Here is a 13,875-nt window from a genome sequence, read left to right on the forward strand (position 1 = left end):
TTTTTACATACCAATCAAATGTAAGAGATAAAAGGGTTGGTTGAGGATGAATGGCGGTTTCAAGTAGATCCATTAATGGTTGGTTTTCGGATAGAGAGAACATGAAGATGTATAAGGTAAGAAATATATCCTGCTTTTTGCAGAGAAATGGCGAGGGAGAGAAGAGAAAAGAAAATATAATTTGGTGTGGAAGGGTTTATCATCAATTTTGATTAAAAATATAATCTAACGGTTCTAATTTGTGGTCCATCATGAACCACTTGTTTGGTGGTTCACCCTAGACACCACCTTTTTTTTATATTAACAAAAAATTGATTTTTCTTTAGAAAATTAAAAAAAAAGTCAATTTTTTACAGAAAATAAAGAAGTTGTTTTTTCTGAAAGTAAAATATCAGTTTTTTTTTTAAATTTGAAAAAGTTGATTAGTTTTGAAAATAACTCAATTGATTTTATTCGAAGAAAAAAAAGTTGATTTTTTTCAAAATATAAAGAGGTCGATTTTTTTGAAAATAAAAATGCTAATTTTTTTCGAAAAATTAGAAAAGTCGATTTTTTTGAAAAAAAAAAAATATAATTTTCTGAAGAAAATAACATCGATTTTTTTTCAAAAATACAAAAAGTCAATTTTTTATGGAAAATAAAGAAGTTGATTTTTCTAGAAATAAAAATGTCGTTTTTTTCGAAAAATTTGGAAAATTGTTTTTTTTTTAAATAACAAAAAATTGATTTTTTCGAAAATAAGAAAATGCGATTTTTTATGGAAAACAAAAAGTCAATTTTTCCGAAAATAAAAATGCCGATTTTTTCAAAAAATTTTGAAAAATTGATTTTTTTCAAAAATAAAAAAAGTTGATTTTTTTTACGGAAAATAAAGAAGTCGATTATGCCGAAAAGAAAAATGTCGATTTTTTTCAAAAAACTGTTTTTTTTAAAATAAAAAATGATTTTTTGAAAATAAAACAGGATTTTTTTACAGAAAATAAAAATGTAGATTTTTTTCGAAAAATTAGAAAAGTCGGGTTTTTTGAAAATAACAAAAAATCGATTTTTACAAAGAAAATAAAAATCGATTTCTACGAAAATAAAACAATTCGATTTTTCCAGGAAAAAAAGATGATTTTTTTACGGGAAAATGTCAATTTAAAAATAAAAACATTTTCCAAAAAAATTAAAATAGATTTTTCCTAATATAAGAACAGTCATTTTTTTTTTCAAAATAAAAAACCGATTTTTCTGAAAAAAAATAAAATGAATTTTTTTGAAAATTAAAATGTCGATTTACGGCGAAAATAAAAAAGAAGATTTGTTCAACAAAATTAAATTTTTTCCCTAAAGATGAAAACTCGATTATTTTCAAAAACATTAAAAAGTCGACTTTATTCAAAAAATAAAAAAATCTATTTTTCAGAAATAAAAAATCCTATATTTTTCGAATTAAAAAAAATGTTTTTTTCAAAACAATTTTTTAAAAATAAATTATTTATTAACAAGGATTACGTAAAACAGTATATTAAAAAAAGTCTAAAATAATTCTAAAAAAACCAAATATAATGGATCGATTCTTTAATAAATGGTTTGGTTTGAAAAAAATTATCTTCTAATGGTTTGGTACGGTTCGGAATTCAGAATTGTTATACCAAACTAAAACTTTTGGTTCGGTTCTAGAAAAATTGAAACGGTTCGGTTCGGGTGACCTTATATAATGGTTCAGTTTGGTTTGATTCGGTTCAGTTTTCTATTAGAACTGTACCATGAACAACCCTAACGTTATGTTTATTTATAGGGAATAAATGCTTAAGCCAAAAACATACAATCAAAACCCAAACCTAAAACATACAACCCAAACTCAAAACATACAAAGTTATATATTGACTTTGACATAACAACTATATGCTATATTCAACTCTGTTTAATACAACCGGTTTCTACTATTTCGAATAGGTTAAACACACCTATGTCGAATATAGACTTCTCTATAGAACAATGAATTACAATTAACACATTAACTAATTCATGTTTTCGAAACTTTTCATCTCGATACTTTTCTTCAACTCATTGAATCTGACTTTCTTTAGGGGTTAGGTGAATATATCAGTCAGTTGACATTGTGTCTTGCAATGCTCAAGTTTAAGATTCCATTTATTTACTTGATCCCTGAGAAAATGATACCTTCTCACTATGTGTTTATTTCAACCATGACACATAGGATGATTGGCTAGGTCGATAGCTAACTTATTATCTACAAACAATTTTATTTTCTTAGGTTCCATGATCTTGAGCTCTTCTAGCAACATCTCTATCCATGTTTCTTTACATGCTACATATGATGTAACCACGTACTCAACTTCACATTAAGAAAAAGCCACAATACTTTGCTTCCTTGAGCTCTAAGAGATTGGAGTGTCTTCGCTCATGAATATGTAGCTTGCAATACTCTTCTTTTCATCTAGATCTCCACTGAAATTTGAATCAGTGTAGCCATATACCTCTGCATCTATGCTGGTATTCTTTTGTCTTGACATCAACACACCATGATCAATCGTACCCTTTATGTATCTCAACACCCTCTTCACTCCAATAAGATGACATTCTTGGGGTTTCTCCATGAATTTGCTTAACAATCCGACACTTTGACAAATATACGACCTTGTGATGCAAAGATACCTCAAGGATCCAATGATTTGTTTGTACAATGTTGCACTTACAAACTCATCATTTGTCTCCTTCTTCAACTTTGCTCCATTTTTGTATGGCGTGGCAGCTGCATTATAATTATACTTCTTCTAGTGCAAGAACATTCCTTCACTCGTGTCTTTGAATTCCATCCCTACAAAATATGACAATTTCACTAGGTCAAACATTTCAAACTCATGCACCAGCTTCAACTTGACTCTTCTTATCTTTGCTTCATCTGCACCTGTGATCAACAAATCATCTACATACATGCATAAAATCATTCGATTGACCCTATTTGTATCATTAACATAAACTCCATGTTCAGAGACACATTTTATGAAGCATACTTCAATTAGAAAACTATTTATTCTCTCAAGCCATACAGAGTCTTCCTCAATATGTACACCTTTGATCTCTGCCCTTTGATTTCGAATCCTTGTGGTTGACTGACATAGACTTATTCTTTCAAGGGTCCATTCAAAAATGTTGATTTTACATCCAACTGAATACACCAGATATATGTGAATTTACCTTATCGAAAGGAAGAGTGAGGTATTCACACAACTCAAGAAGTTTAAATTGCATGTTAAGAAACAAAGTGGATGCAAGTTAATAAAATTGAGAACTGATGATGGAGGTGAATACATGTCTAGAGAATTTTCACAATTTTGCAATGATGAAGGTGTAGAGCATGAAGTCATTGCACCAAATACACCTCAACATAATGGTATAGCTGAGGGGAGAAATAGAAGTATTTCGAACATGACTAGGAGCATGTTGAAAGCTAAAGATATACCAAAGAGATTTTGGGGTGAAGCAGCTTCGATAGTAGTATACATTCTAAATAGGCGTCTTACGAAGAAGATGGTCGAGAAGACACCTTATAAGGCTTGGATAAATGTCGGTCATCTTAGAGTTTTTTGATCAATGTGTTTGAGGCATGTTCCTAAAAAATTGAAGACGAATCTTGATGATCAAAGTCAGACCATGGTGCTCATATGTTATCATTCAAATGATACATACAAGTTGTATTCACAGAACGATGATAAACTAGTGATAAGTAGAAATGTTCTAGTGGATGAAAACAAGGGGTGAGCTTGGAGTCATGAGTCAGTTCGACAACATCAGACACAGTCACCAATGTGTTTGAAGAAGACCAACAAACTCAAGTCACAACCAATCAAAATGAAGAACCACCCGAGCAAAATGTCAAAAGATCGATTAGAATGAAAACTGAGTCGACAAGACTAGCTGGATATGAGAGATTCCCAGGTCAAGCAGTCAATGAATATGCTGACTTAATAGAAGAAACGATGATGACGGCTGAATAAGAACTAATCAATTTGGATCAAGTGGTGAATGATTCAAATTGATTGGCAACCTTGAAAGAAGAGCTCAGGGAATTCGAGAAGAAAGAGACCTAGGAGCTTGTCAAAAGATCTACAAGAAGCCAATTGACGTGAAGTGGGTTTACAAGTTGAAACGAAGGTTAAACAATGAAATTGTCAAGCATAACACAAGACTATTGGCGATAGGTTTCTTGTAAAAATTTGGTATGGATTTCGACGAGGTCTACACACCTAATGCAAGGTTGGAGACAATCAGAATTGTTGTGTCGACGACAACATACAAAGAGTAGAAGATACATTAGTTGTCCAGTTGTTTAAACTAACCAACCATTGTTCTTAAAATACTTATGTTTATCATCATAAAAAAGGGGAAGATTGTTGAAACAAAATATGTTCATACTCCTTGAAGAACAATAAGGTATACAAACATGTGCTTAAGTGTGCATGATCATTAAGCTCGTAATTAACTAGGATTTGATCAAGTTAAATGGTTTGTAAAGGAGAAGCATATAATTCAGATTCTAATGGATCAGAATCTGATTTTCAAATAGAACCTCAGTGCCATTTTGACCTAGCCTCTGATAAGTTGGAAAAGTAGTACAATGCCTTTTGGTTCGTACTCTGTGAAAAAGCAACTCCATATTATGTACTACAAAAATTATGGAGAAAGTCAACTAGAGGTTTTAACGCAAGGCTCATGGCTGTGTGACACGATTTCTTCAGTCTACTCCAGCATGCCTATGGACGCCTTACTTGAGAAAGACACAATGGATAAAGAGATTATTCAGAAGATGAAGATCCTTATCGTACCTACTCCAACGTCTCTCTCTTGGAAACTACTTCTTCAGCAAAGATACTTGTGCAAGCAAGCTTCCAACGTCTCTTTTATTCCCTCTATATAAGAAGCTGAATATTCAAAAGAAGTAACAAGAATACATACAACAGGATATAATAGGAACTATTTGCTCTTTAAGATTTCGTATATAGTTGTTGTATTGCACAAAGACTTGAGATTTTCTTACACTTGTATATCTTAAAAATCTCAATTAACAAGGTCTTTTATTGTGTTGTATTCTTTGTACTTGTGATTGTATATCAGGTACATCTTGTTGTAATCATAAACAGTTTGTTTAGAATTTGTAAAAGTCTCAAATAATGTGTTTGAGCGAGGAAGTCTCAGACTGAGTGTTTAAGCAAGGAAGTCTCTTTCTGGTTAGATTGAGAAAGGAAATCCTGATTTGTAAGTTTAGACAAGGAAGTCTCTTTTATGGTTAGATTGAGCAAGGAAGTCATGAGTTGTGAGTTTAGACAATGAAGTCTCTTTTTGCTTAGATTGAGCAAGGAAGTCCTGAGCTATGAGTTTGGGCTAGGAAGTATCTTTCAGGTTGATTGAGCAAGGAAGTCCTGAACGAGTGTGTTTAGGCAAGGAAGTCTCTTTCAGGTGTGATTGAGCAGGAAGTCTTGGACTGATGTGTCTAAGCAAGTTGTAATCAGATTCTGATTATAGTGAAAAGCTCTCGTGTGACAAGGGGAAGAACTATGATAATTTCTGTGTGTGATTTACTTATTGCTTATGCACTTTAAATTATTTCGCTGCTGCTTACTATAATGTAGAATCTAGACTTGGTCATATTCAGGAACTGTTGATTCTAGAAAAATAAAAGTTATATGAAAAATTATTCCGCTTCTTATGATACATATACCGTCCCAATACCCGTGTGAACACACGTATATCCCGCTATTTGAATAAAAAATTGTATCAATAAACTATACATACTAGTGACATGTGTTTTGGTTATATGAAAAGCTTGGAATACTATTTTTCCCCAACAAAATGAATTTATTGATTATAATTTACTCAACTCTATGTCTTGATGGTGGCTAAAAACAAATATTAAAAGTTTTAAGAATAAGCTACGATAATAGTTGGCAAATCCTAATTTGTGCTTAGGCTTTATAGTTTGAAAATAATTTTTATTTGTATTGGTGGTAGTTGCTTTGGATGATATAATAGTATTGTTTGGAAATATTCTCATATTCATGTAATATTTAATTGTACTTCTACTTTATTTTTTTTGGAAATTTTTATGCTTTGGATGATATTTAGTAAATTCTTTTTGGCTTTGAAAAAAATTCAGCTCAAATGATATATATTTGTTAAAATAATCAGTATTTACAAAAATATATTTAAATAATTAATTTTTCAAAAAATTTACACAAATAATCAATTTTGGGGATGCCCTAAGTGTAGGCGCCATCCCAGATGGCTCCGATGTAAAATTTTTTTATAAGTAAAACCTCATTCATCCATCATTATTCACACATCTTCTCACTTTCTCTCTCATTTCTTTTTTATGGCATGTAACCCTACTTTCAAAAGGGATGGGCATATTGTTTTCTCTGATGTGAAACTCCCGATTCAAATGAAATTTGGGACATCCATTCTATGGACCATCTCAAGAGGTCCTTGATCCGCTGGTTAGACGGGGAGTTCGAGGATGGTGAAATTATCAGAAGAATTAAGAGGCTTAGAACGACCACTTCAATTGTCACGGGAGAACCAGAACATTGGTGGGATGAAGTAAAAAGTGACAATGATGTATGTGTTATGATGCATGGATCAGATGATATTATTTTGAGAGGTTTGATATTTTTATCTTAAAAATTTTTCCTTGTTAAATAATTTTATTTATTGTTTGTGTTGTTGTTTTAGTCTGGTTTGCATTTGTCAAGTTGTAAGAAATATGTTTGAGGAATAAATAAAGTTTAGTTGATTTCGAAAAATATGTTACAAAGAGTGCCTACAATGGGTGGCAGAGGTTGTTCTACGATTAGGACAATTATTTTGATTGTGTCTGACCTGACGACATATGCTACACTTCTTTTCCATTTTTTTAATCGTATCCATTTCGATTCTAATACGCCTGTTGTTGGGGCGACCTTTTTTCTTCTTCGCATCCTGTCATTGAGCAAAACTACCTCCCTTTCATATGCAGGCTAATAATCCTCTTTTGCTATCACTGGAAAGGCATTGTTGTATACGCCGAGCAAGGTTTCAGTTTTGTAAATGGGAGATAGTAGTGTTAAGGCATCTCGGTGAGCATATGAACCTGTTGCTATGACATGTGATCAAGGCATGCAAAAGGCTTAAAACTTTCCGAAGTCGCACCAACCACCTGATAGTAGGACTCGATACTCTTGTCTTAGCAGCTCCTCATTGTGGTCAATTGTTTCTTTGACACTGAAAGTGCGGTTAAATCAGTCAAAACCTGCAACCTGATGGGTGTTTGCTTTGGCAGTTTGTTTCTTCATAAATTTCATGCAACTTTCACTGAACAACTGCCTTGTTGTAACACTGCACTATACCTTTCATCTCGTTTCGCGAACAGTGAAGCCATCTTAAAATAGGTTGATCTCACCAATGCGGTAATGGGAAAGTTTCTTATGCCTTTGAAAACACTATTCATCGATCCCACAAGATTTGTTGCCATGTGGCCCCATTGTTTCCCGTTGTCGTATGCCATTGGCCCCATTTGGCAAGATTATCAATCCACCTGCCCCATCCGGATTTGAGAATATAATCTCACGGCGATAGTGTTGGAATGATGGCTGAGTTAACGAATAACTCGCGTTCGCAAGAGTGTTCCAAAGAATCTTCTCTTTGATCTCTCGCGTAAAATTTTGTACAGTATGTCTAATGTAGTAGACATGCGTAGAAGGTGGGTCGTGCCAACCATTAGCCGGATTGTTAATGTAGTAGACGTGGGCAACCAACTTTTTGCTAGCGGGTATTCTGGAAAATTTGGTAACATAACGTATTACATGGACGATGAGCCCATTGAGGAGATATTATAAGGGCCATCAACCGAAACACAACAAAAACCTCAAAGAGAAAGAGTTCAACACTTCAATGGATTATGAGAGTGCCTCGGTGCAAAGCCCGTGACCGTTACGGTGAACCGGACCATTAAAAAATATATATATTTCTTATTCCCCAATTATAATGGTTTTTTTTTTATAATTAATTAATATATTTTTTTATTATATTAAATATTTATTATTATTTCAAGAAAATAAAAATAAAATCTAAAATACACTAAGGTACTATCTGATATGGCTATTGGCTAACCCTAAATCTCTTACCCATATCGTTATTGGTGGTGGCGTGTACCAGAGTTATTAATCTCGGATAGCGGAGCGGAGCGGCCGACTCCCAAAAGTGGGAATAGTGGGAATAGCGGGGTCCCGGATAGCGGGATATTTTTTGTTGACTTTTTAAAATTGACTATTATTTAGACTAAATATATAAATAATATAAATAATTTACAAAAAATAACCCTTTTATAAAAATCAAATTAATAAAATAATGATAATGGATAAAAAAACTTAACTATTTATGCTTAAATGAGTGTATAACTATTGTTAACTTAATTTTATGTCATTTTATTAACTTACAACCCTATACAATTGTACAAGTATAACAAAAAGGGTTATATTATCAAATTCTTTTTATAATAGCTGTATAGAGGGTTATAGTGAGTTATCATAGCTGTAACACATTAATAAAAAAATAATAATAAAGTTTTATGTTATCAATGTTGTTATCTCCTCTTCCTCTTCTTTTTATCTACCTCTTCTTAAAATAATACTCCCTCTGTTCCTTTTTAATTGTCACACTTGCCAAAATCTCTATAACCAAGACAACCAAAAAAGAACAAAAATATTCATCTTTTTTCCTAATTTACCCTTACCTTTATCTTTATTCAGCCCACCATTCCGCTTTTCTATAAAAAAAGCAAGGGTATAATTGATCTTATACCTATAAAGTGACAATTAAATAGAAACAAATTTTTTTGACAATTGTGACAATTAAAAAGAAACGGAGAGAGTAATAAAGTTTTATGGTTATCAGACACGCTATCTACTCTTTCCCTTCTTTTCATCTACCTCTTCTTAATAAAGTTTTACGTTATCAATGCAGACACGTTATCTACTCTTCCTCTTCTTTTCATTTACCTCTTCATCTTTCTCTTCTTTTTATCAATGCAGTCGCGTAATTGAAGAGCTCCCCAAAAAAAAGTTAAAAAAAAAAGAATGGATCGGAGCCGCTCCGCCTGGGAACGACCCGCGATCCGCGACCCAGGAACGCGGCTGTAGCGGACACTTTACCATTTCCGCCACTGCACCCTGCATCTCGCGCGGGTGGGGGCCGCGCCGCTATAGCAGCCGTCGAGGCTGGGAATAACATCTCTAGCGTGTACACATAAAAAAACATACATTGGAGCTATCTGGGGTGATGCTTACACTTAAAACACTCTAAAGTTGATTATTTATGTAAATTTTTTGAAAAACTGATTATTTGAGTATTTTTTTTTAAATACTAGTTATTTTTTTTAAAAAAAATCCTCAAATGAAACCGTTCATAATAGCCTTAATTATTACCGTAACAGCACACTGTCACATTGTTAGGGAGTTCTTTTTCCTTCTCCCATGAGTACTTAAAACTCTTTTTTTTTTACTACATTACCCTTGTTCAGTACATTTTCGTACTGAATATATTTTTGAATAGCTTGTTTAAAACTGCTTCATGTGCAATTTAGATCGGGGATATGGTTAAGGGTTTAGTTAATCATATTTTTACACATATTTTTACACACCGCTAATATGAACACAGTGTAAATATAACCCTCGAATAATTATTATAAAAAACCACAACAGTATACAAGTACAGTATAGGACACCTATTAAGGTGTCAAAATAACTTTCCCGTTATAATAATTAGCTAACCACAATAAGTTTTTCCTTTAGGAGAGAGCAATTACCATCATTATCTTTACAAGTTTCTACAAAATGTCATGCAACATGAACAATACATGAGTTGATTTGAGCAGCAGGCCCTGATTTGAGTTGAGATGAGATAAGCTCGTGTATGTGATCCTTCTACGAGCACAACCAGCAGCAGCATAAGTAACTAACTGATATCTGGTTTCTTCAAGTTCAAACAATTATCTGTTGCTTGGCTATACAACTCTTGAACTTGATTTAATTCTTTCTCTGGCATCAAAAATCCAAAGAAAATGTTATATGTTAGGCTGAATCTACCTTTTACTTAAATAAAGAACCAGTGTAAAAACCAAACAAGGGTAAACATGTATATTGTTTTGTTATTATTCCATTTGCAGTACTAAAAAAAAAAAGTTAATTAAAGTTTTCATGGTTTGAGGAAGGTGAGAAAAAGAGAGAAGTTTCTATCAGTTATCACAAAATGAAAATCTGGGAAATGACTTTTTATCAAGATTGTGTCTTCCCATGTAGCCTCTTCTGCAGTTCTACCAGCTCGCTGTATCAGCACATGTTGCACTAAATCACCTCCCCTGCCAGTGATACGGGCTGCTAATACCTCTCCCGGTTTGAACATTCCAGCACAATATCCTTCCATATCCTGTGACAGCTCCTGCTCTACAACAACGACGCGTAGAAGACCAGATGCATTCCTGATCCCTCTGGAAACTTAAGCTTGCACCCCACCTTGCTGCTAGTTTCGCGTTGATATGTGATGCAACTGATTTTTGACGGTGCAGCCGTAGCATAAAAAAATCTCCTACTCCTAAATTGTGATCACTCCTTTTGTAATCAGCAAACTGTTTCATCCTGCCCTGTGCCCGATGAAGGTGGAGTTTCAGTTGCCTCAACGCCTCATCTCAATCACTCAATTCCTTCTGAACAGCCTCCACCCTTGTCTGCTCTGCCACCATCAGTCTGGTAATGGTTGGTGGCTTCCTTCTGTAGACTAACTCAAATGGGGTGCAACCTGTAGTGTAGCAGCATGAAAAGTGGTGTTAAACCAGAATTCTGCCCACAGTATCCAAGACAACCATGATCTAGGATGATCGGCGATGACACAACAAAGGTACATCTCTAAAGACCAATCCACCACTTCCATTTGTCCACCCGTTTCCCTGCAAACGAAACTTCTCCCTCCAGAAATTACTGACAAAATCGGATCACGGTCACTAACAATGGATATTGGCATGCCATGCAAACGGATCATCTCTTTTGCCAAAGACCTCTGCTACTGTCCGTGCAGTGTAAGGATGTATTAAAGGCACAAAGTGACAATACTTAGTGAGTAAGCCCATCACTACCAAAATAGCTTTATACACCCTTGGATTTTGACAACCCTGTTATAAAATCCATTGAATTTTATAATAGACTATGGAGGGCTATAAGTATATAGACTTTTTGTCATCATATCTTGGCAGTGTTGTATCGTACTATATATCTAGGCTTCTAGGTATTAAAGGTCATTAATTAACAGGAGAAACCAAATCACTGGCAAATTAATGTCCCCAAATAACTGCAGCAGTATAGCATATGAAATTCTCTTTTACCTAAACAAACCAATTTGATATTTTCAATTCAATTTTCTTAAACTTAACACTACCCTGCTATTTGTAAAACATAAATATAATATACCCCAAACATCTTTTTCAAAGAACATAACTTATGAAGAACTCAACAACTTTTTTTTACTTAACATGAATTACCATTTAATGTATTAGAGAACCCAAGATACACAGGAAAAAAAATAGACAAACCTGCAGCTTCCAATTGCTTCTGAAGTTCTTGGCCTATTGCATCATTTTCAGCCTATAAGGTAAAATCAATAAAGAATGAAAAAGCCATAACATAACACTATTTGTTACGAGCAGTTATAAACTATTGTCAATCAATAACATATAAAGAGCAGTCAGTGAGCTGAGAGTTTCTTACTTGTAGTTCTGCAATCCGCTTAAGCTGTGCTTCTTCACCTGTCTCAGATATTGGAAGCGACGCAACCAATGCATCAAACTGCAGAAGAAACAGCAGATATATACATATCAATGGACCCCGCGTTAGATTTCAAATGGAAGAAGTGTTTTAGATAGAAAATAGAATGCAGGATGCATAATGAGGTATAGCTGGACAAAATAAGAATTATTAGAAGAGCAGATTATTCAGCCCACTGTGAATAGCATAGTCTATTTTCATAGTTTAGTGATTCAAATTATTCACCAATTCTACAACACTACATAGCCATATTTAACGGTTCTTAGAAACTTTCTAAACATAATTCAAACACCAACCTAATGGTTCCTTTTTATTGCGGACTAAAATGCTATGCTACATACCTGCTTAGCAGCTTTCACCAAAGAAGCACTCATCAGCTTTGGTTCCTCAGAAAAGTTTGCCCCATCCTCCGTAGGCTGTGCAGGTGGTGGTTCAGGGTAATTTGGTGCGAGCCGATTAGGAGGTGCATCCCTTTGCAATGTCCCAACGGTATTAAAAGCTAAATTTGCAATCGAATTAACTTGTTCTTGTAGCTGGGAGATTATATCCATTACAAGCGCAACTTCCTAGTAGAAATTTTTACGTAATAGAGTTCAAGTTGTCAACTGCAAAATAAGAAATGCGTCAAAATAGATTACTTAGTCCATAGTAACATAATTCACACTGCCGTGGGAACTGGGAACCAATTCATGTTACTTTTGCGAATTGGTTTGCACCAATTTGTGTCCCTTTCGCAGAAATTTCAATTTCAAGCACTTGACATCTAAGCAATTTATCAAACACTTGGCATGCACTATACTAAAAAGGTGAAAACCCAATAACAACCGAGAAAGAATAGAAAATAGAAAATGCAGATTATAGAGTTGAATATTAAAAAGAGTAACATTGAATGTTGTACCTGCAGGCGCAAGTTCTCTTCTTCAAATCAATTTTTATTCTACAACAAATCAATTTGATGTTTCAATTTTGCCCTTTTCAACAAAAAGACCATTGACAGTTGTGTAAGAGGTTCTAGAGCTCTCTAGGTTACGGTACGGAGGAAGTTGGAAAAATATGGGGCAATTTAATTTGTTTTCCACTTAAGTCATAAATTGAAAATGTTTTTTTTTTTAAATTTATATTTTAAATTTATTTAAATGACATAACACATTTTTTATTTTTAATTTATTATTTATTAAATTATTTTATACCGTGCATGTCCATTAAACTTAAATTTTTAAATAAAAAAATAATATGTATTTTAACTAGAAAACAAGTATCTTGTGTCGTTATGATGACATGTTTCTAATAATTTAATTTTATCCCAAAATAGAGGATTTTATCCCAAAAATATTTGCTGATTAAAAAAAATGTAGTTGTCTTGCTAATATTAAATGCTTATTTTCTGTTTATTATAATTTGAATATGTTTGACTCATTGAGTCTGAAATGTGGGCACTTATATGGTGACCCTCATTTTAACTTAGCCACATTAACACTCTAATCGGTGGACTCATTGCAAGAGTCACCTAACACATCTGCACTCTCTACCAAGATCATGTAAGAACCTTTTTATTTTCGAGGTAACCCTTCATTATTTCTTATTTTCTCATTTTAGAGGTTTTATTACTTAATTTATCTGACACTATCTACCAGTTATAACATACTTTTAAGTTGGCTCACCATTTTCTTTCGAGCATCATACTTCATTTATGTTGTGGGCTTTTGTACTAAGTCATAAATAGATTCATTATCTTTTATTTGAATTTTTGGCCAAGTCTATGACATTAACCTTTTTTTGGTGAAGACATTAACATGTGTTTCTTCTTTAAAGAATTGTTATTGGAATAAATTTTCTAAATGCATGCAATTTAAAATTGAATTCAAGGAAAAATAGTGAACCACATGAATGTATCTTTAGTTAAAGAATTCACAAAATACTCTGTTTTCCAATATTCATCATCGGTCACGTCTCCACACACAATTTGATATTTAACTAAATGTTCTATGCTTGATTCCTCTTCTTCTTCAACAAAAAAAAA

At 33.3% G+C, this 13,875-nt stretch overlaps 1 protein-coding gene across 2 annotated transcripts; it reads right to left on the reverse strand.

Annotated features, from left to right (window-relative positions):
* Positions 1–9,701: 9,701 nt before the first annotated feature.
* LOC131611443 (mediator of RNA polymerase II transcription subunit 21-like) lies at positions 9,702–12,912 on the reverse strand. 2 transcript variants are annotated; one of them, XM_058883465.1, is made up of 5 exons: positions 12,754–12,912; positions 12,197–12,460; positions 11,799–11,876; positions 11,624–11,675; positions 9,702–10,079 (listed from the first exon to the last, which is right to left on the reverse strand). In XM_058883465.1, exons 2-5 carry the CDS (start codon positions 12,404–12,406, stop codon positions 9,997–9,999), a joined length of 423 nt encoding a protein of 140 aa, XP_058739448.1. In that variant the 5' UTR covers positions 12,407–12,460; positions 12,754–12,912; the 3' UTR covers positions 9,702–9,996. The 2 variants fall into 2 exon arrangements, with proteins under 2 accessions (XP_058739448.1, XP_058739449.1); XM_058883466.1 differs by having other exon boundaries at positions 12,197–12,421; positions 12,754–12,904.
* Between the last annotated feature and the right edge of the window lie 963 nt (positions 12,913–13,875).

The sequence above is a fragment of the Vicia villosa genome, linkage group LG6 (genome assembly GCF_029867415.1).
Source record: "Vicia villosa cultivar HV-30 ecotype Madison, WI linkage group LG6, Vvil1.0, whole genome shotgun sequence".
Taxonomy (NCBI): Eukaryota; Viridiplantae; Streptophyta; class Magnoliopsida; order Fabales; family Fabaceae; genus Vicia; species Vicia villosa.